The following is a 27,660-nucleotide window of genomic DNA, read 5'->3' on the forward strand; positions in this document are numbered from 1 at the left end:
TATTACGGCTTAAAATGATAGTTAACAACACAAGCAACAAATCAACTTTTTTTTTTTGCAAGTGACTTCATTTGCGCAAGAATTGATAGAAGAGAATGCTGGAAATTGTAAAGAGAATTTTTTGCAAAAATTTGAGAGAACTATGAATTCCGGGTATTGAAAATCATATAGGTGCTTTTTAAAATGTAAAAACTTTCTGCATTTTACCTTTTTTTACCCCGCTGACAATAAATATTAAAATCGAGCCCATAGGCGGGCTATCTGCTGACAAAACTGCATTAAATAATTTCTCCTAGGCGATATCGCTCGTATCTACTTCGCTTCGACTGTAGCTCCGTTTCTAATCGAAAATGTCAGCTTCGCCGTCTTCCTCGCTTGTTTTGAGCGCTTCTTCGCCGACGGTTTGGTTTATTTCCTTTGTTCTCTTTTGGCTTGGGGCTCCAATCTATTATTTCGTTTGAATCATTGCCATCTGATCTTGAATCAGGTGAGGAAATGGCCCCGATCGGCACGATCGACTTCGAATCTTCTGGTCCACTTCCGGCGATCTTTCCCGATAGTCCTTGCATCATCTGGAAATGCGTCTTCTTCTGTTGGCACTGGTATGATCTTTACTGATATCCCCTTTATTTCCTCCCGAAAATCCGAATTTGTTTGTTTAGTTCTGACTTGTTGAAATGCAGCTATGAGCACCGAAATGGACGCTGTGTCTAGCTTCAGCGAGATTGTTCCGGACACAGTGATTTTTGACGATTTTGAGAAGTACGCGGTACTTAATATTTTGCTGTTTTTTAATTGGTGCCTACTGTTACCGATGATTTCATGATTTGAGGGTAGGTTTCCCCCAACAGCTGCTACTGTTAGCTCTTCGCTCCTTTTAGGAATTTGCAGTCTTCCAGATACCAAGTTTAAGGTGAGGAAGTGTACTGCTTTTGCGACTTTGGTTTTATCTCAAGAGCACACGATTTTACATGTTTTTGTAATTTGTTTCTTCAAACTATTAAAAACAATGGCGTTGTTGTAGAATGCTGTGGAGACTGCATTGGCAAATAGTGAATGTTATGAACAAGGGAAATCTAGTGACCGGATGTCCTGCTTCTTAAACAAGGTCATTCTGATTGTGCCGTAATTTGAGGATTTGTACTTTTGAGGAATGATTCTCGGCAGCTTATAAGCTTTCCTCATTTGCAGGCTTTGGTTAATGTTGGCGCTGACTTGGCTAGATTAGTCCCAGGTAGGGTGTCAATAGAAGTGGATGCCCGTCTTGCTTATGACACACGAGGCATCATTAATAAGGTAGAATCATGTCTATGATTTTACTCCTTTTCTACTATCCTTGTTTGCTCAATGGCCAGATACTACAATTTGGTTTTCAAACATGGTGAGTTTGGGAGCCTTTGAAGCCATCTCTTGTCTAAAAATCTTCTATATCTTACCCTTACTAACATTTTCTCTTCATCCATTCGCTGAACTACTGCACTTTTGATGTTATGCTTGTGTTGTTGTGACAACTTCTGCCAAACGGACTCAGTCCAGCTAAACCTTGAAATGAATGCTAATACTTATACAAATCTGGGCATACGCATACACCTAGCGTCATGGAAAATAATACAAAGGAGCTCAAATCATTGCCATTGTGCAGAAACACAGTTGCGATATGGATTAGCTTAGAACATTGCCACCTTGCAGAAACTCAAAGTCATTATAATCTGTTACAATAATTGATTAATTTTTTGCCTAGTTTAATGTCCATCGTAGTTCGTTGCAATGATATGCATGATTTGAAATGTTGTTGCTATGAAATGTGATCAAACATATAGTATAAATTAATGTCTAATATGTGTTTTTAAAAGTGAATTGTAGCTATGATCTACCCCATTGCACAACAAATCGAGCTTCTTATGTGTATTTTTTGCCTTATTAGCTGTGATTGGAAAGTGCATGATTCTTGAGGCTTGAACCATAAGTGAGAGCAACAATCTTTCATATGTGATAAGCTTGTATGCAAGGTACACAAGATGCCATAGGAAGCTCCAAACTCTCAAAAACTTATACCAAAGGTTTGCTTTTATTTTCTTTATTTTTTTAGATGTCTTTTCTGATATGTTCCAAAATCTACACCAAAGTTGATCCACATACATAAAAAAAAAGGTGATCTAAATACATGAGTAATAAGTTGCACAAAATCATGCAAAAACACATAAATTTGCAAATCATGAACTCTTAATTTGGATATTTATTTATTACTTGAGATTAAAATGGGAGCAAACATAAAATCTACATAGCTGATAATTTAATAGCCTTTTAACTTGAATTATGCATAGAAATTTGGAAATATGAAACCATAAAATCAAGTGGAAAATCATGCTACTATAGAAATTTAGATTGTATCAAACTCAAATAAAATTAATCACATGTAAAACAATAACAGAATTTTAGAAAACAAGAAAAAAATATAGAAAGAAAAGAAGTTACCAAATTAAGCCTTTCGCTTGTACAAGGAGATAGCCTGCCCCGAAAAGCCTAAGCCCTCTTGATCAAGGAGAGGACTCAAATGTATAAAACATCTAGTTTGAATTTATTCATAATAACTTGGTTGAGCTTTTATGTCTCTTAACCAATTTTTATTATCATAAACCCCCTTAGATTTACTTTAGTACAAAATAAGCAAAATAAGATTTGACCTCCAAAAATTCTAAAAACCAATAAAGACATCAGAACTTACACACATGATCCAAAATCCAATGATCAAGTAACTCATAATTAGATTATTGTTCCAAGAGGTATGGATTTAGTATTTGTTAGGCGTAGGTTGGCAAAAGCTATTTGAGATTTCTACCATTTCTTCCTTTGCAGTGGCTTGGTTTCCTCCCATTTGGACACAACTTACCTTATACACAACAAATTCAGTATTTTGGCATAGATTTAGGCCAAAGTAACCTTCTAAAATCTTGGTTGAATTTTATGTCTCTCACCAATTTTGATAATTTTAAAAGTCCTTTGATTTACCATAATACAAAATAAGCAAACTAAGAATCAACCTCAAAAAATTTTGAAAACCAACAAACATGTGAGAACCTATGCAGATGACCAAAATCCAATGATCAAGTAACCAAGAATTAGAGTTTTGATACAAGTGGTCTAGATTTAGGATTTGTAAAGGGTAGTTTAACAAGTTATTTGAGATTTATACATGATAAATCACAAAAAAATGCCTTGATTGGGTGCGAATATCGAGGCATGTCGAAGTTGAAAACTTTCAAAATTAAATTTGGGACCATCCGAATTTTGATTTTAGCAAACTTATAATCAAATTGAATATCTCAAAGAGACAAGCTCAACGACACCAAAATAAGCCCAATCCGAGCCCACATAGCTCTAAATCAAGTGACCAAAGCACTTTTGGAAGGTTCAAAGCATTAATTAGACACTAAATGATATCCAAATAGGGCATACTTATAGTCGAATCGAGCGGCTCGACAAGATGAATCCAATGAGCCCAAGATCACTTAATTTGAATATTGTTAAAGCACATAAATGCTTGAAAAATGCTCTATGATCGAGGGGATCAATATCGGCCGTTCGATGGAGCACTTTGCATTTACCCTATATCTTCTCCATATTTACAGGGCATGCCATTCACAACATCTATAAATAAACCACCACTCTCTGGACGAGAGGGATCTTTGGCTAGAGATTGAAGAGAACTTTGAGGCTTCAAAAGATTTAGCACCACGCCGACAAACCTCTGTTGACCGCCGATGGACCCCCCCCCCCCCCCCCCCCCCCCCCCCGCCATACCCACAGCTTCGGAACATGGCTTGTCGATGATCACCCGCCCAACCATTGTCGGACCACCGTCCGACCGCAAATCGCTGCCAGACTTCAACCCGGTCACCAACCGCCACTGGACTTCCGTCCGACCATCTTCAAACTATTATTCGGCCACCGTCTGCTGCCGGACTTCCACCCAATCGGGACTTTCACCTAACCATCGTCGGACCACAACCCGGCCGCCAACTGCCGCCAGATCACTACCCTAACACTGTTGGACTCTCGCTGGACCAGCGTCAAACTCCTGTCTAATAGCCGTCGGACTCCCGCTTGACCGTCGTCGGACTTCCATCCAATTCTCCAAACTATTTTAGTTTACACAACTTACTTTTTTGATGAGTTGTCTCCTCCAATCATCTACTTCTTACTCTTTCTACACTTGTAAGTTACCTACAATCACCTGTCAAATTCTATAATTTGTAAAATTTATAATTCAAATAAATTGTATACAATAAATTTCTACTGACATAACAATTTACCTCAAAATCTTCCTTTTGCATATAATCAATGATACTTATGACACAATTAGATACAACATCTTTAAAGGCTATTACTATTTGAAATTTACAAGACACTATGCATATAACAAAATTGCTTATCTTGATTTCTTCTTCCTTCAATTTCTCAAGGATTTTCCTTTAATTGGAATTCTTTAATGAAATTCCTGCTCTCAAAGTCTGTTGTAGAAATCAGTTGATCTTAGCAATATACCCAAAGAATTTTTTGCTAATCTTACTAAAATTAATTACAGGTTTACTTACCCAATTTATACCTTTCTCTGATCTTCTATGTGCATTCAGCACTTCCTCTTGTTTTTCTTAATAAATCTTTTCTCACAGAAAATTGAGTCTTACGACAATGGTTCTCTCACTGCCGCTAAGTTCTCATAGTGCTTAGCCTGATGTTTACGTGTAATCAATTAAATGAATAAGAGAAATCTTCACTCGGTTACAGCCTTCTCCACCAATTTCTGCTACAGTTGATTTCTTCCCTGCACCATGCCATCACCTTCCTTGCAGCCGTTCTCCATTGTAGCTCCATTGTAGCCGCTCTCGAGCACTTGAAAACCCACAATTGTTCTTTGTTTCACACAGCCGAACACAACATTTTGGTTCGGTTTGTATACGTGAACAGATAATGAAAGGAGGCCCACATTAATAACTGCTTCAAACTCCTTTGCAGCCAACCGATCTTTCTATTCAGGATTAGGGAAGCATTTTAATTAAATTTGACTTTTTATTTAATATAAATGCTAAGATTTAATTAACAATAATAATTGCTAATATATGATAATAATTTTTGTTATAAAAATTTTATTTTATTTACCTGAATTTTTGTGTGTTTACATCCATATTCTCACTCCCTGCTAATCTCTCACTCTCTGCTCTCTTCAAACTGAGAGTTTAAAAAAGGAAGAATAATTGGTTGCAAAAGCAAGTACTGAAGGAATGACATTCCTTTCAAGGCAAGGAGAAGGAAGCAAGGAGTCAATGATGCTGGGAATTATGGGAAGAGAGGGTCATAGACTTCAATCAAGGAGGCTACACTTTTGTGATTTGATAAGTTTTCACCTTTTCTATATTTGTTTACAACTTTATGATGTGACACATGTATGGAGTTACAAAAAAGATTAACAAGATAATTTATTAGAGGTTAACCATCATAAAATTATGCATCAAATCAAAGAGAGTTAAGAAAATTTGCGGTTTTCCTTTTGCTTAGGCAAAGAGATACATGAAGATTAACCAAGACACTCTCAATCCAATACAAAGACGAAATAATGTCAAAACTTATAACACAAATCCAACAGTTAATAATGAGATGTTCACCGTGAGGATCTGCTCTCTCTCTTACGAATCTAGGCTGAGCGGAGAAATATCTTCCACACTAGAAATGAAGTGACCACTAGTACGGACGAGCCGAAGAACGTCGTTGTTGGGAGGGTAGTCGGAGTTGGAGGAGGCACGAAGCGTCCAATGATGGACCACGGGGTTTGTGGTCGTTGAAGATCAATGGTCCCGGCAAGGCAATACACAATACGGTTGACGTAGCGTTCAACTGTGACGTCGTACTCCCAATCCGGTTCGTAGAAAGGGGAGAGGAAAATGTTGATCTCCCCTTGCTAGTTGTATGCGAAACCGTGGTCGACCTTAGGATCAACCATGCACTGTAAGCATGGGGATGAGGGCGATCGAGAAGGAAGACCAAAGAGAGAAGAGGGGTGGAGAGGGGAAAAGATTGGGCCGTGGACTTGGGAAGAGGGGGTCACAATTTGGGAGGGAGAGAAGGGAGAGGGTGAGGCTATTTTGTGGAAAGAATAAATCTGAAGTTTAATTTCAGATTCCAAATAAGAAAGAAAGGAACATTTTAATTTCAAATTCAGATTTTGAAATTTGAAATTAAAATTTGGGGAGGGAAAGGTATTAATGAGGTATTAAGTGGTGATTAGGTGGCAATTGGAGAGAGAAAGAAGGGAGGAGGGGTGGCCGACCATATGGGGAGGAGAGAGGGGCTTGGAATTAATTAGGTGGGGCCCATAGTGAATAAATAAATTAGGATCAAATCTGAATTTAAATTCAGATCTGATTTAATTTAAGAAAACTTCCTAATTTGGGGTAATATGGGAGGGAAAGGGATTTGAATTTCAAATTTGGGTTAATTCCCTTCAATTGACTTTCCAAAACAGAGAAAGGCTATTTAGGAAAGGGAGTTAATCAAGGGAATTTGAAATTCAAAAGAAGGGGATCAAGGGGGCCAGCGGCAAGGCTGGAAGCAAGGGGGTCGGGGCAAGGCTGGAAGGCCAAAGGGGGCGGCGGGGTGGAGTCGGCTGGCTGGCGGTTGGCTTCAGCCGACGGTAGAGTATGGAGGAGGGGTGGGGTTGCGGTGGAGGTAGGGAGGCTGGGGGTGATTGGATTGGGACGGCGGGATGGGCTAAGGTGGGGAAAAACCGTGGGAGGGGGCAATGGAGTTTGGGAGGAACTTGAGAAGGGAGGTGGGGTAGGAAAAAAATGGAGAGGTGAGAGAATCCAACTAGAAAATCTCTTCCTCAAGAACTCACTAAGAGATCTTGGGATTTCACTCAAGAATTCACTAAGAGATCATAAAACAAAATTTTCATTCATCCAATAATCCTCATACAATAGAAGAGGCCATAATATATAGGCCTAAAGAAAACAACATACAATGACGTGCATGCCCCTGGGGCTACTACTCAAAACAAATAAAAGAATGGGTACAATTGGTAACATCAAATAATACATAATATCAAAATAGAACTAAGCATCAAAATAAAGACTGTGGATCGTGGCCATCGATCTGCGCCTCCTGTGCTGATATACCTGTCGAAAACGTCTGTTGATGTCCTCATCACTTTCACTATCATCTCTCCTTGGTGCGCATCCTTTGAATTCCACTCCAATTCCCTCACACAATCAATTAGCATAAACCTTGCAAGAAGAAAATCATTATTGATCTTTCTATGTTCACCATCAATTTTTTAATCACAAGAAATCCTAATCTATTAATTAATTTCTATAATTTTCTATAAGGTCAATGTTAGACATGTTGCTTTGATGAAGCATATATCCCCTTATAGTCTACGATTGAAGAGAGGTTTTACTAATAATGATTCCTCCATTCTTGTATCATTCTATTATCTGTGGAAAGCATAAATTTACTGAAAATTAGCAATTCCATTGCTTTTCATTGTATCATTGTTGAAAAATCATGCATTATGATGATAATTCCCAATGGAAAAAGTGGTTCAATTCTTCTATGACTGTTAGGCAAATTGACAAATTTGACACTTGATTTACTTTAGGGAGTAGGTATATTGTTAGGGAACTATTTACTTTTGTATATGCCTCCAAATGTGAAATAAATAAATGGGATAGAAAGATGTAAAAGTTTGTCACTCAGTCTCAGAATTATTGTGCTTTTAAAGTGTTTTTCTTTGTATACGGTAACTTCATAAGGATATGTCATGTTTTTGAAAAATTACTTTCATTTTTTCATCACCCATTACGGTTGAACTGAATAAAGAAAATACGGTAGAGAGAACCCTCAATTTTCTTGTAGCTAGAAAACTTTTTTTTTTTTTTTTTTTTGGCTTTAAAATCTGCCACCAACCATTTGGTTGAGTATTATCTTTGACCTCAAAATTGAGGTCGACTGTTCTAATCTCTGCTAAAAAAGGTACAATCCGATTTTAAATAAATAATTCAGTTTTGAGCTAAGTGTAAGTCTGTAAGATATATTCTTTTGCATGTTATTCATGTTCTTACGAGTTTACGCATAACCTTTAATGATAAGAAAAAAATGCTTCAAAATTCTTCTGCTATTATGTTGTGCTAACATTAACTTCCATTTAAATGTGATTTACTTGGTGTTTTAACATTTCAGGTGCATGAGCTGTTGAGGCTATATAATGAGGTTGAGGTTTCTTCAGAGCGTCTCCTATTCAAAATTCCTTCAACCTGGCAAGTATGATTATGATTCATTAAATCGTTCATATTATTCTAATGTTTGAGATGACGTCCCATCATCCTCTCTCAACAAATTATCATTTGGCTAAATTTCCATTGCATATCAGGGTATTGAAGCTTCGAGGTTGCTTGAAGCTGAAGGAATACAAACACATTTGACATTTGTTTATAGGTAGTGGATAACTTCCTTTGCATTATTATGGCTTCACAATGCAAAGCATAGCTCATATTGCTTTCAAGCTTCATGTAGCAGATATCTAGCATTAAAAATGCTAATGCCTTGTCTGTCACACATGTTGACTAGACGTGCTGTTTTCTTAAGATTCGTTAATCAGAACATTATGAAACTGAAAGCCCAAAAGGGACAAGCAAAATAAATAATTAAGATCCATCATCTATTCATATTACCAAGTTATACTATTCCTTCTTTACTGAAATGAGAGTTGAATCATGTCATGTTTCTTATAATCAAAACAACCACACAAAAATTATCTACAACTATTTTGTTGATTGGAGGAAGGAGGTCTTCTTCTCATCTGCGATTCTAGAGAAAAGGTATGGCTTTACTCTCTTCATATCTGCCTGCAGCTCTTCTCTCTCTATCTTGCTTTCACAGTCAGTATTACTTGATTGCCGATCCAGTTTGCTTCTCCCAAATGTCCCCAAACATTGTCATAGGACTTACCCTCATCCCTTAGTTCTCCACCCTTATACCCGATTCTCTATCAAGCTTTTTTTCTTGCTTAGCCTTCTCAACATGCTCAAAGGTTATCGTATCTGTAGGATTATGGCCTTTTTGAACTCTACTCTTGAGCTCTCCCGTCTGGATCGAGCCTTTGCTCGTTGGGTTGGCATCAATAGGCTGTTATTGGATGAGAGAGAGGCCTATTTCTAGCTCCATTTGTGGCTAGAGATGGTTTTATCTCCACTAGCTCACTAGAAGCCACCAAAGCTCTTACATTCCTTGATACAATTGGTTCTTCATTTCTCTAAATATGACACTGCTTTTTTTCTCCTTCCATCTCCTTAATCTAAATATGACAGTGCTTTTTTCTCTTTTTTCCCGTCCGTCTCCTTATTTCCTCATCTTTTTTCTACTTTGGATTTTTCTCTTCTCAAAAAATAAAAATATCAAAATCTATTGCTATTTCTACTTTAGATGCCCCATTCTTCATCACCACCTTTCCAAAAAACACAGAAATGCTCATCCAAATCATAAAATCTTATCTTTAAACATTTGGAATTACTTTTTTGTGTCCCATACAATATCAACTATATGGAATATTTAGAGATATCGTCTAATGTTAATTACATTCTATTAATATCATTATCATATGCCACTTTTAAAATGTTTCAGATGTGATTATTTAAATTTTTATGAGTATTTTTGTATGATAGACAAAAATTTAAGTTCTAATATTTTGATTTGAGAAAACGAGCAATCTCCGAACTATTTTAAGTTTAATTATTTCAACTATAGACTTTTCTTGTTCTTTAATTTGATCTTTCAACTTATCAAAGAGGTCAAATTGAAGGATCAAAAAAAGTCATGTTGAAGGACAAAAAAAAGTCAAGCTTAGTAAGTTGATGGATCAAATTAGAGAATAAGAAAAGTTTGAGTTCAAAATGGACACAACCTAAATAATGTTGGGTCAATCTGGTCATTTGCTCATTTTGATTGTTTGTTAAGGGGTTTCTATAATTTATCGTTTATGACACTGTTGAGAATGAATGAGGCGACAACACATCTGTTTTAATCTGCTACTCTAACTTTGGGACATTATTCACCTTTTTGATCCTTCAGCTTTCCTCAAGCAGCGGCTGCAGCTCAGGCGGGTGCGTCAGTTATACAGATTTTTGTCGGGCGAATTAGGGTAATTTTCTGCTTTGAAATGTGACTTTCATTTCAAACTGTTTAATAGACATAATTTTGAATGCTGCTCTAGGATTGGGCTCGCAATCATTCTGGTGATCCTGAGATAGAAGCTGCTTGTAAAGGAGGACAAGATCCTGGTTTGGCTCTGGTGAGCATTGTAGTACCCTTTTTTTTTCTTTTGCTTCCTGTTAGCAAATTCACTTTGTCATGCTGGTGTATTAGTTGAAGACGCATGCTAGCATATTAACCATGGGAAAACTGGAACCTTATTGGAAGAACCTTACAGCTTTATTCATTTTTTTTTTCCATTAACATCTAATGGTGGTTTATCTTTGTAAATGTATGCTGTTGCTTTATGAATTCATCACAAACTCAGTCTTTACTTGTAAGTCATTTACTAGGAAATCTCACGGAATTTTCTTTAATGAATTTAGGATTCCTGTAGGCGTGTTATAAGTCCCTTGCAGCATCACGTTTTTCCAAAATGCATGCATCTTGCCACGAAGGAATGCATGGTTTTGAAAACCATACCAGACCGGCTGGTTCGGCCGGTTAGACCATGTACCGGTCCTATGGCCGGTTCGGTCTTCTTGAAAAACCGGGCTAGCTAGCATCAAATCGGTTTAAACAGCCGGTTCCACCGCCCGACCGTTGAACCGGCCCGTTCTTAAGAACCAACCGGTTCAATTAGTTGAATATAAACTATTTTTAAAATATTAAATTAATTTAAATATGATATAATTTCGAAAAAAAATTTAAGAATATAATTCCCAAAATTTCATAATATTATATTTTAAATTTTAGATAATCATGCCCACATGATTCCTTCACCCCATGTGGACTCTTAACCTATGGATACAAGAAAATGTATATAAATAACATAACATAATGCTCCTAAGTGATGTGGGACTAAATCACTAGTAGTTTCTAGTTTCTAATTTCAATAATGAGTGCAAGATGGATGTTTCTAAGAGAAATTATTGGAAAATTTTTGTATGAAATATTCAATTAAAAAATAATCATAATAATTTTTGAAGTTCTTAAATATATAATTATTTGTATATTCATAAAATTTTATTTATTTTTAGTCTCAAAATTCTTAGAATGATGAAATTTTTTAGATTAAATTGGCATTATTATTATATTAATTTTATTAATTTTTATAATATTAATATTTATTACGTCATCCAGTTCGACCCCGAGAACCGGTCGACCGTGAACCTCTTATTTTACTGGTTCGTTGTCTGGTTTAGTTTTTAAAACCTTGATAAAAAGAATATAATGCATTTGAAATATTTGTTGTTTGGTTGAGTGTAAAAAGAATGTAGGAGATTATTATTATTTTTATTTGTTTTGAAATAAAATGAATACAATGTAAAGTAAAATGATGTGGTGGCCAACAAAGGCGATAAAGGGCAGTGGTTCGCAATTGCAGTCATTGGCAGTGGTGGGCTGTAGCAAAATAGTTGGCTTGCGGTGAAAAAAAGGAATTCTGTCAAAATTGGGCGAGTTTACAGTACATCAAAAATGAATTGTAGAGTGGAAAATAAATTCATTGAAATTTTACATTGCATTCATTTCACGTAAATTTTATTTTATATTGCATTCTTTTTTATTACTTTTTAGCAAACCAAACATCCCATAAATCACATTAGGGACATCGGGAGAAGATGCCAGCTGATTGTTCTGTTTTTTTGAAAAGTGGTTGAATTTCCTTTGAGGGGTTTTTTAAGAGATGTCATAATGTTTACTAAATGGGCGGTATGTTATGAAAGCGCTAGTGAACATGCTATTTAATAGATAGCATGCACTCTGATTTTAATTAATTTGGAATTTGTGAGACAACGCGTATTCTATTCTATCAAGATGACCATCATGAGCTAATTATAAGCTGAAGGAGTTTATAATGGATCAGCCAGACACCTTATGAATTTAAGTGATATCGGATGCCTTGGCTTCTGGTAGATGGTGTTGTTTTGTTAGATTATTACTCTTACTTGTTCTTTCAGCCAGGTTATCAGTAGTTTGAAGCTTCATTTCGGTTGCATTAATCGAACATGATTATTCTTATTACTCTTATGCGGTTATGCCATTAGTTGCTTGCTTTGCTGATAATAAGATTTCTAAGGTCTTGTGCACATTTTGTTTATTAAAAACCACCGGCTTTGTGAACCTATAAACAAAATGCGTCTATGACTAAAGGTTTGATGCAACAAAAATAATTCATTCACTAGTTACTTCAAGCCTATGATGTATAGGGTTTTGGAACAAGAAATATTTTTCCACGTGAGATGGAAAAATTGTTAATGAAAGCAAGGTTAAATGAATGATGGATATAAATCTTTGTGTTCGTGAATGCTTTATCCATAAATTTGGTATAAGAAAAAGATGAAAAGTTTTACAGAGGACATGTATTTTAATGGTTCTTTGAATATGCTTAAAGATGGTGCTTTTTTGAAGAAATTGAAGCAACTAAACCATTTGAGTTTCACATAATTATGCAGATTTTTGTTGGAGCTCCGTAATGTTCAACTGCTTGCTAGTTTCTTTCAGGATTATTAATAGACTGGACTTTATTATCGTCATAATCAACATTAGCATATTCTTAGCTATTTGGGGTCAACCTTATATGTTATAATTATTATAATTTTGTTTATATGCTTCTTGTGGTGTGATAGACTATAGATTTGATATTAAATTTTCATGATCTTGCAGCCAATCAAAGCATACAACTATATCCACAAATATGGACACAAGTCAAAGCTGATGGCTGCAGCAATCCGCAATAAGCAGGACTTATTTGGTCTTCTTGGGTGTGTTATGCTAACTAAACTTTGCTAATCTTCATTGTAACATACCTTGGTAACCGGTAATATTGATCACATCTTACTTTTTGTTCTCAGGGTTGATTATATCATTGCACCACTGAAGATATTGCAATCCCTAAAAGAATCTGTCACATACCCTGATGAGAAATACTCCTACGTAAGAAGATTAACTCTAAGCTCTGCAAAGGAATATGAATTCAGTGATGAAGAGGTATTGTCTGTTTTGTGTTTCCTATGTTTTATATGGCGCTCCAGAATAATTTTTTTCCACTCATATAAACAGTTAACGAATCTTGTTAATGGGAGATAAGATCTTTCCATGTTGAGTAGAATTCCAGCCTTGCAACCTCTTCCTTGCATGCGTTATCTTTCCCACCATTTATCCACCACTTCTGCCGATTCAAGCAAAGCGATCTCTTTTAATTTGAAGACCACACTTACATCGTCTTTGTGTTTGACCTAAATTAAGTAGGATAACTACATGATGATGACAAATAACAGTCAATTTTTGTATTATCAAAAACAACAACATTAAGCCTTATGGACTATGTGGAGTCGACTACATGAATCATTTTTTTTTTCTATTGTCTTGTTAAGAGTCAAATCCTCATTTAAATCTAAAAAAAAAGGTCATTTCTAATATTTTCTAACCAAGTCTTTTTAGGCCTACCTAGGGGTGAAAGTGAGCCGCAGTCGGCTTGAGCTCAACTCATTTATGGGCTCACAAGCCGAGCTTATCGAGCTCACAAGTCGAATTCGAGCTTGATGAGGCTCGGCTCGTGAGCTAGCTCGAACAATTTTTAATATTTTTAAATAATTTATTTTATTTATTAAATTTAAATATTTAAATAATAATAATAATAAATATTATAAGGTAAAAATAAATTAATATTTAATGTTTAAAATTAATAATAAATGTTTAAAATATTTAATAAAAATTTAAATATTATAATATTTATAATATTTAAAAAATCCCATCTAGACTCGCGAGCCGGCTCGAGCTCGTTATAGTTGGACGAGCTGGAGTTCGAGCCAACATTCTGACTACGAGCCGAGCTTGGTAAAGGCCACTACTCGATTCGACTCATTTACACCCCTAGTCTACCTCTACCTTTCTTAACAATATATCAAATCTAATACATCTACTCTCTTAAATGGATCATTTAGAAAACGACATTTTATGTGACCAAATCATCTGAGGCGACTCTCTTTAATATTATCTGTCACTAGAGCTATTTCTAACCATTTCACGTATATCTGTTTCACATTCTGCCTATAAGAGTGAAGCTACTCATCACACATCATTTCAATGGCAACAGCATTCTCATCTCTACAACACTTAATTTTATGTTACTCTTTTAATTGCCAACATTCCATGCCATAGAACATTACAGGTTTCATCACCATCTTGTAGAATATTCCCTTAAGTTTGAGGGGTTCTTTTCTATCACACCATAGACTCGATGCATTCCTCCATTTCAACCATCCAACTGTCTACTAATAATAGCCCCATCTATTTCAACATCACTTCGGTACAATAAAACCTGAGATATCTATGACGTGTTCTTTTAATTAATGACTTGAGCGTCCAAAGTTACAATCCCTCAACTAGATCTATTACTATTAAAATTAAACTCCATGTATTCGGTTTTAGCTCTACTCAAACGAAACTCTTTAGACTATTAGGTTGCCTCCATAATTCAACTTTACTTTAACTCCTCTCTAGTCTGATCAACAAGAAGATATCATTAGTAAAAAACATACACCAGGGTACATCTCTTGCAAATGTCTAGTAATAACATCCATGCTAAGCAAAATATAATGGGCTTAAGCTGATCGTTGATGTAATCCAACAGAAATAATACTTGGTCAAACCACCTTGTGTTTACATGTACGTAATAGCTCCTAAATACATATTCTTAATGACTTGAATATAATTATTAACAATTTTTTCTAGAACTCTCCAGAGCACTTCTTTTGGAACTTTATCATATATTTTCTCTAAATCAAAAAATATCATATATAGATCATTCTTATTCTTCTCTATACTTTTCTTCATGAAACCTTTCAATAAATGTATAGGCTTTCATACTAGAAATACCCAACATGAATTCAAATTTATTTTTGAGAAACATTAGTATACGTCATAACTTATGCTCAATAACTCTCTCCCCATAATTTTAAAGTTTGATAGCATTAACTTAATTCATCTATAATTCACACAATCTTGTGCATCATCTTTATTCTTCAAAATATGACTTTTTGGTCTTCAAAATAGTATTTTCGTAAGCCAATGATTTTCTTCATCTCCTAAGCTTTTCTATACATCTATTGGAATATCATTAGGTTCAACAATTTTTCCACAGTTCATTTTCTTTAAAGCCTCTCTAACTTCATGTTTACTAATATGCTAATAAAAATAAAAATAAAAATATTTTCATTTAAGGTGCAAAGGTCACTAAAGTCAATCATATTCTCACAATTTTCATTGAAAAGTTTAACAAAATATCTCATACATCTTTGTTGAATATCTTTGTCTAATAAAAATTCTTTTTTGATCTCCATCTTTTGATGCACTTCACTTAAATCAAATCATTACTTCTCCCATCTCTTTGTTTAACTAACTATATATATATATATATATATCTTTCATCTTTGTTAGTATCTAATCTATTATATAAATCATTAAAAGTTAAATTACATCGTATATTGTTTTCTTAAACTCCTTACAACATTTTTTTATATCTTTCAAAAAATTTTGAGCATTTACATCTAAACCAATTTTTATAATAAAACTTCTTATTTTTAATCCGTCTTGCACATTTTGATTATACTACCAACTATTTTTGCTTTTAGAAACTTTTTTTTATGCCTCAAGCATATTATTTACAACATTCTTAATGTAACTAGCTATTTTTTCCCATATAACATTAGTTTTCTCATGTATAGTCAAACTCTTATGAAATTGAATCATACTCTCAAAAATATTTTTGTTGGTATTTTTTTTAAAATGCCCCCATCTAATCCTAGGATAATATTTTACTTTATTTTTCATATTCTACGTCTTCATTTTAAAGTCCAAAATTAATAAGCGATGCTGAGTACATACACTTTCACTTGAAATAACTTCACAATCTTTGAGTTTAAATAATCCATTTTTCATATAAAAAATAATTAATTTAAGTTTTAGCATATCCATTCTTATAAGTGATATGATGCTCCTTTTTTTCTTAAATAAGGTATTAGCCTTTACAAAATCATAAGCTATGGCAAAATCTATTGTGATCCTACCACCTTCATTAGTAGCTCTAAACTAACAGCAATCCTGAATATTTTTAAGATCTTTTACCTTTTATCAATATGTTCATTTAAATATCCTATAATAAAAATTCTTTCTTCAAGATGTATTTTTTATATTAATTCTTCAAGTCATTTCAAAATTTTAATTTTAAATATATATTCAAATCTATTTAAGGAGCATAGACACTTATAATATTAATAATATTAGCATCAATAACAATTTTTAAAGCTATAATTATATCTTCAATTCTATTAATTTCTACAATATTATCTTTCAACCTATTATATATAATCAAACATACATCATTTATAGTACAACTCATATATGAATATCATAATTTAAATTATAAACTATCAATCTCCTTAGCCTTTTTTCCAACTCGTTTAGTTTTTTGAATACATAGAATGCTTATCTTTCTATGAATCATATTATCTATTAATTTTATTAATTTGCCTTTATGAGAATCTATATTCCAAGTTACTAGCATAATGTTAATTTATTGGACTAGCTTCTTTGCCTACTTCCGTCCATAATATGAGCAGTTTTTGTACTACCAGTTATTATAAAAAACATAGAAGATCATGCATGTCCATTATGACATAATTCCTAGAAGAATAGAAATGCTATTGAGTTCTTTTAAAAAACAGAACAAAGGCTCGTCTTCAGATGGTCAAATTTATCTTTGTCAAGCATAAATATAAAAAACCATTCTAGTTTATCAGTTCATATTGCCAAGGTCTTAAGTATTGTCATATTGGATCCCTGCTGATAAAAAAAAAATGATGGTTGAGCCTTTACCTTGCTAGGTATGTTGTGGAGCTATTTGTCCTTAAAAAACACTTGAACACTTGAAAGATTCTATTGGATATATTGCATAGAAATGTGTTAAGGTATCGGTACAGTGCAACTGTTTTTGGAAGAATACAGTGACTATAATTGCACTGAACTCGAGTAACCAAGGCATAATATTCTCTAAAAGGCTCCCATGTCACAGGTGCTCACGCAACCATATAATAATCAAATTTAGTAACTCGTTAAACGTAAAATAAAAACCTACTTTTTGCATGTGATGTTCAGCGAACTATAACAGAGTTGTTCTTCGATGCCTCTAAGCCACTGATGGACATGCCATGTTTGTCCTTGGTACTTGTCCAAGAGCTTTATGCCTTTAAAGTCACCTAATCTCCCGGTCAATATAAAATCTATGCTTAATAAGCAAATTCGCTATTTAACTCAATATTAACTATTCAATCCTAGTAGTCCTAGGATAAAAATTAAATTCCACAATACTTTCTTCTAAGACTGCTCCACATTTTGTAATTACCGTATAACTCCATTCATCTGACTTAGGCTTCATTTGAGACGGATTTTTTCGTGCTTCTTAAAGCAGCTTTTAAGTACAAAATGTAAAACTTTTGTACTAGAAAACTGTTTTAAGAAGCAGGAAGAAAGCCATCATTAGTCTTCATTTGAGACAACTTTCTTATTGCTTCTTAAAGCAACTTTTTGTACAAAAATTTAAATTTTGGACTAGAAAGCTGCTTTAAGAAGCAGTTAGAAAGCCATCCCATATGAAGTCTTAATGTCGGCATATTCAATGATCTTAAGAGCCTTCAAAATATGTACACGATCACTTTTTAAATGTTACTTTATGACGTTTTGTCATACATTAAACCATAGAAGCATCCATTTCAAGGCACTGTTGTCTCATCCATCATATCTATTGAGATGAAAGAAAAATTCCTAACCCTTAATATTCGGTTTTGATGGCATAGCTACTGAAATGGGATCAAAGGAGCCTTGCAGCAGCAATGGGACCCTGTGCTGAAGAACTGCTTGCTTCTGGACTCGATGGTTACATTAACCAGACTAAGCGTGTGGAGGAACTATTTGGAAAGATCTGGCCACCACCAAATGTTTAGTATCTGATCCTTGGAGTCAAAACCACATAAAGAACTGCTAAATGTTGTAATAAGTGTAACTGCATTTTCTTTTTCTGTTTTCTTTCAAGATAACTGAAATGATTTCTATTTGCTTCATATTCTCACAATTTGGAGTGCATAATTGAAGTATTGTAGTTTAATAATGTGGAAAGAGCTCCATTATTTGAGTTTTGTGGCTACAGGTTTGTGTGGAAACATATTAGTGAGAAGAGTACTCTTTGTTCAAATTGAATCATATATTTTCTTAGTGATTTTGAGCTTCTGTTTGAATATGACTTGAATTTTAAAATATCGTTCTAACTTGTTTGTTAGTGTTGTTGTTTTTCAAATCTGCATTGTAATTTGGTATAATTGATTAATTGATTTAGTATTATTTAGTTTGTTGGGGGAGGTCAAATGTATCTATATATCTAATTATTTATTTAATATTTTTATCATACATAGCTCTCTAATAACATGCTTAATTTTTAAAATGTATGAGATGTGAAAAACTTCATAAAAAAATTGAATAAGTCATCCTATAAGTAATTAAGTCATGAGTATTTTATCAACAACAACTACAATAATAACAACATCAAGCCTTTATCTTACAACATGTGGTCGGCTACATGAATCTTTTTTTCTTCATTGTGTTATGTTAATACATCTAGTTTCTTAATCGGGTCATCGGGATGAGTATTTTATCAAATATTTGACAAATTATGTGTTAAATAATAAACGAGTATGATCAAATGGATATAAATTAATAAGTTGTTTAGATGAAATTTTAAGTTTTATTTGAATTAATTTAATTATTATAAAGAAGTAAGTAGGAGTTCATTGGTTCTTATTATTATTATTTTTATAGAAAAAATGGATATCAGTCAAAGATGATGCATATTGAAGTCCTGTTTAGTATTTGTGTGGCCCCACATTCTGTTTAATTAAACAAGTAAAGTGTGCACATGCATGCAAGTGCTTGAGTGCCATTGTCCGATTGCTTGCAAGCAAAAGTTTGCTATTTCAATGAAGTATTTGTGTGGCCCCGGCTTTGGCAATCACCTTCCCCTTGCAGCCGCATTCGCTGGCAAAGCGTGGTATCGATTCAATAAGTGCATCTTTTCACTTTGTCGAGCTTGGGAAAAAAAAAATTTTTTTTCCTTAAGCATTTATTTAATTTTACTATTTACACAATAAACCCTAAACAAAAAATAAAATAATATTAAATAATAACACATTCTTTATTCTCTCCGTTACATTTCCATCATCAACAACAAAAGGCAGTGAAATCCACACATCTCGTGAACTCTTTTTGTGCTTTACAAGTCGCGATATATCCCATTAATGGCTTAATGCCTTTGCTAATGAGCTCTCACAAAGACTTTTCCTTCACGCACCACATCATCACTGGCCTCATCAATACATTTAACAGTGAGGGTTCAGTTCGTAGGAGTTATGTTTCATGCATCTTTCTAGGCAAGATCCCATGGCCACTTTCCTCATATTCGACAAGATTCATAACGATTTTTTGATATATCATAAAAAATTATCACAATCAAGTGCGAATCTCAATGCAAATATGAGTCCTAAATTTTAAAAATTAAAATCATGACCATTAGAACTCTGATTTCAATAAGCTTATAGTGAAATTTAACATAACGACATCAAATTTGATCCAATCCAATCCCACATGTGTCCAAATCAAATTATAAAAGCCTATTTGGAAGCTTTAGAGAATTAATTTGAAGATCAAATGATATTCAATTGTGACATGCTTGTAGTCAAATCGAGCGGCTCGACAAGACGAATCCAACGAGCATAATATCTCTCGATTCTGACATCCCTAAGGCATTTAATCTCTTGATAAATGCTCTATGATCAATGGATCACTATAAGTTGTCTAATTGAATACTCCCAACTTGCCCTTGATATTCTCCTTATTTACGGGACATGGCACTCCAAAAAATTTATTAATAGACCCTCATTCTTTACGTGGGGAAGGAGAAGGAAGAAAAGAAAAGGCTCTTGGGCATAGAGAATTCTGATGCTACACCCTGGCATCACCAGGCCACCAATTATTGAACCTCCATATGGCAACCATTAATAGTCCTTTTGATAACTGTCACCTAATTAAGGTCTTTTTGACCACCATTGCCCGATTAAGGTCCTGACCACCGTCGTCCGACTACGACCCTTCCGAGCACCGTCGCCCAACCATGTTACTTTTGACCACCATCACCCGACTACTACAATCCTTCCGACCACCATCGTCTGACTGCGATCCTTCAGACTACCATCATCGACAAATTTCAATCCTTTTAACCACTGTCGTCTATTTATGGTCCTTCCGACCACCATCGCCTTGAAATGTCGCTCACCAACTACAATCCATCTGACCACTGTTGCCCGATTGTGGTCCTTCCAACTTCTATTATCTACCAACTATGATCCCTTTGACTATCATCAAACGATTATGAATTTGCCAACCAAACAAACAGAACAACATTCTTTTGAGAATAACTAGGGTGTTATTCTCCAACTATGCAATGTGTTCTATATAATATAAATTTGCTACATTGAGCTAATGTCTTCCTCTAAGAAAAGACATCATTTGTAATTCCCCCTTTTACATGGTTTCCATATAAAAATTATGGTATCTTTTATGAATACTACACCTCTCTATCTTAACTATTTGTGTGTTGAATATTCATACAAAGCTAGGAAGCTAAATTCTATATCTCTCTTTTGCCGCGAATTTTCCAGGATGCAACAAACTTCATTAACAACATGTTATATTATGTAAATATTATACATTAGATGCTAAATATATAGATCTCATTATCTTGAGTGGTGTGTATATAAATCCTCCTTATTTATATGAAATAACAAAAAAAAAGACTTGATATCATAAGGAAGTTCAATATCAAATGTAAAAGTTGAATGCAACAACAAAAAAAAAATTACTTCTTTAAATTTTGCAAAATTGAATTCTGTTTTATCTGATTTTATTGATATTATAATTTTGTTATCAAATCTTGACATAAATATTAAATCTCAAAATAAAAAAAAACTTTTCATAAATAACTTTTATTATTAAATATAATTCAAAGTTTGTAAATTTATAATTAAAATGGTGACTTTGTCGAGATTATTCCACCATCATAAAAAATAAACAATTTTCTTATGTTTCTATATTTATTATTTAATGAGCAAATGACGAGTGGTATTTATTTTTATTTAAATATTAGAATATTAGGTAAGCCAAAAATGAATTTTATGTTAGAAATATAATTAGCTAATTTTTAGTGAGATATATAGATGAAGAAGCCCTTTTCTCGTAAAGTTTCAATTTTAAAATTTATTAAAAGGAATTCACAAACAGAAATATTACAGACCGAAATGTGTTTCAAATTTTCCAAAAACAAAAAAAAAAAAAAAAGGGCTTTCCAGCTTTCTCGAGACAGCGCGAGCAGTCAAATGGTCTTCGGGGTTAATGGTTTGAACTGTAAAGGCGCCGGAGACCGCGAGAGAGAAGGAAAAAAGCTGCCGTAGGGAGCAGGTGAAGTGAGATCCGGGCCATTCTGTAACTCCACTACCGGAGTTCCCAGGAGGGAGGATGGCGAGGCGGCGGGTGGCTCCGGCAGCTGCATTGGCATTCACATTGGCGGCGACACTTGTGGGGCTCTGCTTGTCCGGCGATCCGTACGCTTACTTCGACTGGAACGTGGCGTACATGAAAACCGCGCCGCTCGGGGTTGAGCAGCAGGTGTGCGCCTCGGCTGCCAGCCTGCTACTACTTTAGATCTGCTATCTTTCTTTTCGTATTTTCCGGAAATGTGTGAATATGGATGGGCTTTACTTTCTCGCCGTTATGTCTTTTCGCTCTTTTCCGCTTTTGGAGCGACGGCATTTCACTTTCACTGTCTCTCGGAGTAATTTTTTTTCCCTTCTTGGTTTCTTCTTTTCTTCGTTTTGTTTCATTCACGCCGTCTTGTCACTAACGGCAGGTGATTTCGATCAATGGAAAGTTTCCTGGACCCGTCGTCAATGTGACGACCAACTGGAACGTGGCGATCAACGTGCTTAATAGCCTTGACGAGCCGCTTCTCATTACTTGGTAGGGATTTTCAGTCATTGGTTCTAATGTTTTTGCAGTTGCTGTGCTACTGCTTCAAATTAGACGAATAAAGTTTAATTTCAGTTGATGTGGTAAAGAAATTGGGTTGGCTTGTTAGGGATGGTGTGCAACATAGGAAAAATAGCTGGCAAGATGGAGTTCGCGGTACCAACTGCCCGATCCCAGCTGGATGGAATTGGACTTACCAGTTCCAGGTCAAAGACCAAATTGGGAGTTTCTTCTATTTCCCCTCAATCCTCTTCCAGCGTGCAGCGGGAGGGTATGGAGGATTCACAGTCAACAACAGGCCGATTATCTCGGTGCCTTTTGACACGCCATATGGCGACATCAGTCTCTTTGTGGGTGACTGGTTCAGTAAGAACCACAAGGTGACTTTCAATTGCAACATTGCTTAGTTGGAAGAACTATGAGAAAAAATAAAGGTGTAGATGATTTGATTTATGCGGAGTTGGTGTGTTTACTTGGTTTTGTAGGACTTGAGGGAGGAACTTGATCAAGGGAAAGCTCTGGGGATACCGGATGGCGTCCTCATTAATGGAAAAGGTCCTTATAGGTACAACAAAACACTTGTTCCGGTTGGAATCGATTACGAGACCATCGATGTTCATCCAGGTGATAGCCTTTTCTGAGGAATCTCCTCTTTGTTAGTTTGATAGCGGAAGATACTCTTGGAGAACTGAATATCTGATCAGAGTCTGGCTTTGACCAGTTATGCTGCACTCATTTTCTTCTTTTGCTGTTTGCATCCATCAGTGAAAGTTCAATTTAGGAGTTTAGCTTTGATTAAAGCCTGTCTTGTTTTAAATGCTAAATTGGTTTCTTGGGGTCTTTTTAAGAAATGAAACTCTTTCTTAGATTATTTGTCGTATGAAAAAAGATTGGGAGCTTTTCAATCATGATTAGTTCTTTGAATTATTTATTATTATATTATTCTTGTTCAAGTGAATGGTTTTTTTTGGAATTAGTTCTCAGAAATCATCAAACAAATTAGGAATGATCAAAGAAGAATCCTAGTTAAATTTTTATCAGCTTAGCTCTGTCTGTTAGTATATCGGTCTTTATTATGGTAAATCTTCATATCATGTTATTCTGATGATTATTTTAACTGCTACAGGGAAAACTTATCGGTTTCGTGTCCACAATGTTGGAATCTTTACTTGTTTGAACTTTAGAATTCAATCCCACAACTTGCTTCTTACTGAGACAGAAGGATCGTACACAGTTCAGCAGAATTATACCAACCTAGATATATTTGTTGGGCAGTCCTACTCTTTCCTGATTACTATGGATCAGAATGCAAGCACTGACTACTACATTGTAGCAAGTGCTAGGTTTGTAAATGGATCAAAATGGGATAGAGTTATAGGGGTTGGAATCCTTCATTATTCGAATTCCAAGGGCAAAGCATCTGGTCCTCTTCCAGACCCTCCCAATGATGTATTTGACAAAACATACTCCATGAATCAGGCAAGATCAATCAGGTTTGCCACATCCTTGTACTGGTTTGATTGTAAGAAGTTTAGGTTGGTTATTTTGTAACAACTATAGTCATTCTTCATTGGTTGTTTGCTTATTTGTTAGAAACTTAATGCTGCTTAGCTATTATCATATGTTCTGCTTCATTCCAACGCAAATTTTTTCTTTAGAGAATGATTTATATAGATACAATTTAATAGGAGTTTCCGTGCGAATGATAATTCATTAGCATTACTCATGTATGTTAATTTCATATATTTGAGATCGTTTGTTAGAGCGTTCTATAAACATTTTCAGGTGGAATGTGACTGCTAGTGGTGCCCGTCCCAATCCCCAAGGTTCTTTTAGGTATGGTTCCATCAATGTCACTCAAATGTATGTTATAAAAAACAAGTCACCTATGCTTATTAATGGAAAACTTCGGGCAACACTCAATGGGATTTCTTATTCACCTCCTGAGACGCCGTTGAGGCTTGCTGACCAGTATGACAAGAAGGGAATCTACAAGCTTAATTTCCCTACCAAAGCATTTCCAGGACCACCAAAAATTGCAACTTCTGTAATTAACGGTACATACAGGGGTTTCATGGAGATCGTATTTCAAAATAACGAGTCGAGAGTTCAGAGTTATCATCTGGATGGATATGCCTTCTTTGTTGTTGGGTATGGACACTTTTGTATGTTAGCTTACATAGCGTGTACTTTTTGGCACAATCTTTGTAGTGACGTCAAATAAATGATTTTGAAATCTGTAGGATGGATTATGGGGAGTGGGCTGAGAATAGTAGAGGCACATATAATAAATGGGATGGTGTTGCTCGCAGCACAATTCAGGTGAATAATTTATGCTTTAGTTAACTTCAAGTAAATCAATTTCTTTAGCAGCATCTTAAAGTTCTATGTTAATCTTTAACGTATGCATTGCTATATTAACTTTTTACTTTGCTTCTCATATACATTTATCTTGATTGTAGAAATGTCCAACAATGTATGGCAAGGCCTTTTTGCTGCTTTTCATCTTTGATTTTTTGCCCCTAATAAATATAGCCACTCATGATATATAGTCCACTAGTTTATCTTCTTGCCAAAGTCATATTGTTTATCGTGCATATTTAATTATTAGAATCATGCTAGGATAATAGCCTTCAACATTTATATTTCTCATTGCTATTAATGGCAACCCTCACCCATGACTTGTTGTTGACTTCAAATTTTTTTTCCTTAGTTTCTCCTCATTTTGGGAAAGTTTTACAGTATTTCAGATCAATTTTTCATAAAGCAGATTGAATTTGAGATAAGATAATATCTTGATATTTCGTCCTCATTTTTGCAAGAACTTTATAATATGATTTTAGATTTATTATAGGTGCAAATACCTATGATTAATTACTTTTTTTTTGGTGAAGTATGAAAATTTTTTATCAAGATTAATCGTTAAATAGACAATAAATATCTTGGTGTCTACTAGCAGCATCTTAAAATTTAAATTTTAAAAGTTGGGGTTTGCATGAAGAGGGCGTAGAGTTGGGTGGTTCGATTTGTGTTGCTCGTGTGATTCAGCATTGGGCTTAAAGCCTAGTTCAGGTATTACATAAACCCTAAATCCTAAAATCTAATACGTGTGACATATTATATTAACTCTGAAGATAAATATAAAATACATAATCAGACTAAACAGAGAAATTAACGCACAAAATTTAAGTGAGCTATAGTGTAGATTTTATGATAAAGCTAATGAGTGACTATTCAAATATATAAGACATAAAATTTTGTAATATATTCTTGTTAGCTGTTTCTTTCAGGTTTATCCGGGAGCTTGGACTGCTGTCCTGGTTTCACTTGATAATGTTGGTACCTGGAATTTGCGCTCAGAAAATCTTGATTCGTGGTACTTAGGGCAGGAGACCTACATTAAAGTTGTCAACCCTGAAAGCACCAACAAAACCGAACTGCCTGTACCTGATAATGCTCTTTATTGTGGACTCCTTGAGGACATGCAAAAGTAATCATTCATTATAGCCAATTTGGTTTTTTATGATTTATTTGAGATTATTATAATCATCTCTTGGAAAAAATGGAGCACAGGGTGAGTACATATAGCTATTTGCTCGTGTTCTCAAGGAGATTATTTTGTGCGGAATCTAGATGAAAAGACTGTTTGGACGTGTGAGTGTACATACAGTATGTATCAATTTTTTGTATACACTGTGTATATACTAATAGTCCGAATGATTTTTCCTATCTGGATTCCGCACATAATAATTTCTTATTCTTTGGACGTAGATGGTGTTATATATAGTTTGGATCTAATAATTTCTCCTGAAACAGATCCTAAATCATTAATATAAAGGGTTTAGACTGACGGTGTGAAGCTTTCAGGCAGCAGAAACCGCATGCGGAGGCCTTGGAGTCGTTATCGACAACCATTACAGGAGGAAGGCCAGTGGTGACGCTCTTATTAGCTGCATTGCCTTTGTTGTTTTAACATTCGAGACTTCAGATTAACTTGAGCTAGCTTATTATTATTATAATTTTGTTCTTAATTGGGTTTTGTGAAGGATAACTTATCAGCTAGGTGTGTGGAGTGGTAAGGATTCCAGGCGTTGTGTTGGCCACATGTTTTTTAGGTTTTCCAGTGTTTGTGCCGTTTGTTTTCTTATTATTTATGAAGTGTCCTTTTTTTTTTGTCATAATTTTTTTGATGCTATTTTTAGATTTTTTTTTCTTTTTATAAGATGTTTTTCAGAACTAAAGCTGCAAAAAAAAAAAAAAAAAAAAAAACAAGAGGCTTACCTTTGATATTTTTAGGTGGAATGCTTATAACATTCATGACAATAATCAAATTCCATGTTTTGTTTTCTTGACAGCAGCTACACTGCAATCATCTCAAACATCTTAAAATTCCCACAAAATTGAAATAATTTGATTTTTAAGTTGTTTGATCGTCTAATTTGTTCTAAATAGCCATGAAGGATTCGTTCATGCTGTCCTGTGGATTTAGGAACATGGAAGAAGAAGAATTAAATTTATTTTAATGGTAAAAAATAAAAAAAGGCTTTTAATCTATATGATAACATTACAGATTGTGGGGGGAGAGAGATAGAGACAAAGAGGAATCAAATCAAAATTAACGCTAAGAAATGATAAGGACAAAAGTCTGTTAATTCAAAATTTGAAAAGGAATACATGTAAATATGTAATTCGGTACACAATTATCTTTAAAAAAGTCGAAATAAACTTAATAATAAATAATATTTATCAAACAAAATACTTTAAAAATGAAGAATCCCTAAATCATTAATGACTCTTGCTAATGACAAAATTTTAAAGTAAACATCTTTAGAGATTTAATTAGTTAATTTGTTATCAAAAAAGTTTTTGAAATTAGTCATAGTTGCCCGAGTGACTTTGATATGTAAGTCCAATTGGGCAACTTTGAAATTTTAATATTTTTAAAAAATATTTTAGCATTGCTTATTAAAAATCTAGATCAAGTGTTGAAGGCATTGCTTATTTTCATAGCTTTCATAATAAAAGTGAAATAATTTTGGCGGTGTAGTTGTTTCTAAATTATCAAATGAAATTAAAATAAATTGATTTAAAAATTTATTATATAGATAATATCGTGTACATTATTTAACTTAATTATCTCAAATGATCAAATTACATAACAGTAGAGTTAGCGTAAGTTAATTAAAATCTAATATTAACTAACTAACTTACTACATTATTTTTTAATAAGTACTCATATATAGCACTAACTAACTTACTCATATTAGAGAGTTCACTCTGTTGATCAAA

At 34.3% G+C, this 27,660-nt stretch overlaps 2 protein-coding genes across 2 annotated transcripts; both read left to right on the forward strand.

The window, feature by feature from the left end:
• The first annotated feature begins 253 nt into the window (after nt 1–253).
• LOC110114914 (transaldolase) lies at nt 254–18,475 on the forward strand. Its single transcript, XM_020847958.2, has 13 exons — nt 254–401; nt 488–602; nt 684–762; nt 838–913; nt 1,025–1,108; nt 1,192–1,296; nt 8,236–8,316; nt 8,426–8,490; nt 10,123–10,192; nt 10,265–10,342; nt 12,910–13,007; nt 13,098–13,233; nt 18,099–18,475. The coding sequence occupies exons 1-13, from the start codon at nt 351–353 to the stop codon at nt 18,243–18,245; spliced, it is 1,185 nt and encodes a 394-aa protein (XP_020703617.1). The 5' UTR covers nt 254–350; the 3' UTR covers nt 18,246–18,475.
• A 3,258-nt stretch (nt 18,476–21,733) lies between these two features.
• On the forward strand, nt 21,734–26,535 carry LOC110114913 (monocopper oxidase-like protein SKU5). Its single transcript, XM_020847957.2, has 9 exons — nt 21,734–22,011; nt 22,253–22,362; nt 22,481–22,751; nt 22,857–22,995; nt 23,498–23,864; nt 24,157–24,522; nt 24,615–24,693; nt 25,662–25,861; nt 26,239–26,535. The coding sequence occupies exons 1-9, from the start codon at nt 21,862–21,864 to the stop codon at nt 26,342–26,344; spliced, it is 1,788 nt and encodes a 595-aa protein (XP_020703616.1). The 5' UTR covers nt 21,734–21,861; the 3' UTR covers nt 26,345–26,535.
• The last annotated feature ends 1,125 nt before the right edge of the window (nt 26,536–27,660 follow it).

The sequence above is a fragment of the Dendrobium catenatum genome, unplaced genomic scaffold (assembly GCF_001605985.2).
Source record: "Dendrobium catenatum unplaced genomic scaffold, ASM160598v2 fragScaff_scaffold_133, whole genome shotgun sequence".
Classification (NCBI taxonomy): Eukaryota; Viridiplantae; Streptophyta; class Magnoliopsida; order Asparagales; family Orchidaceae; genus Dendrobium; species Dendrobium catenatum.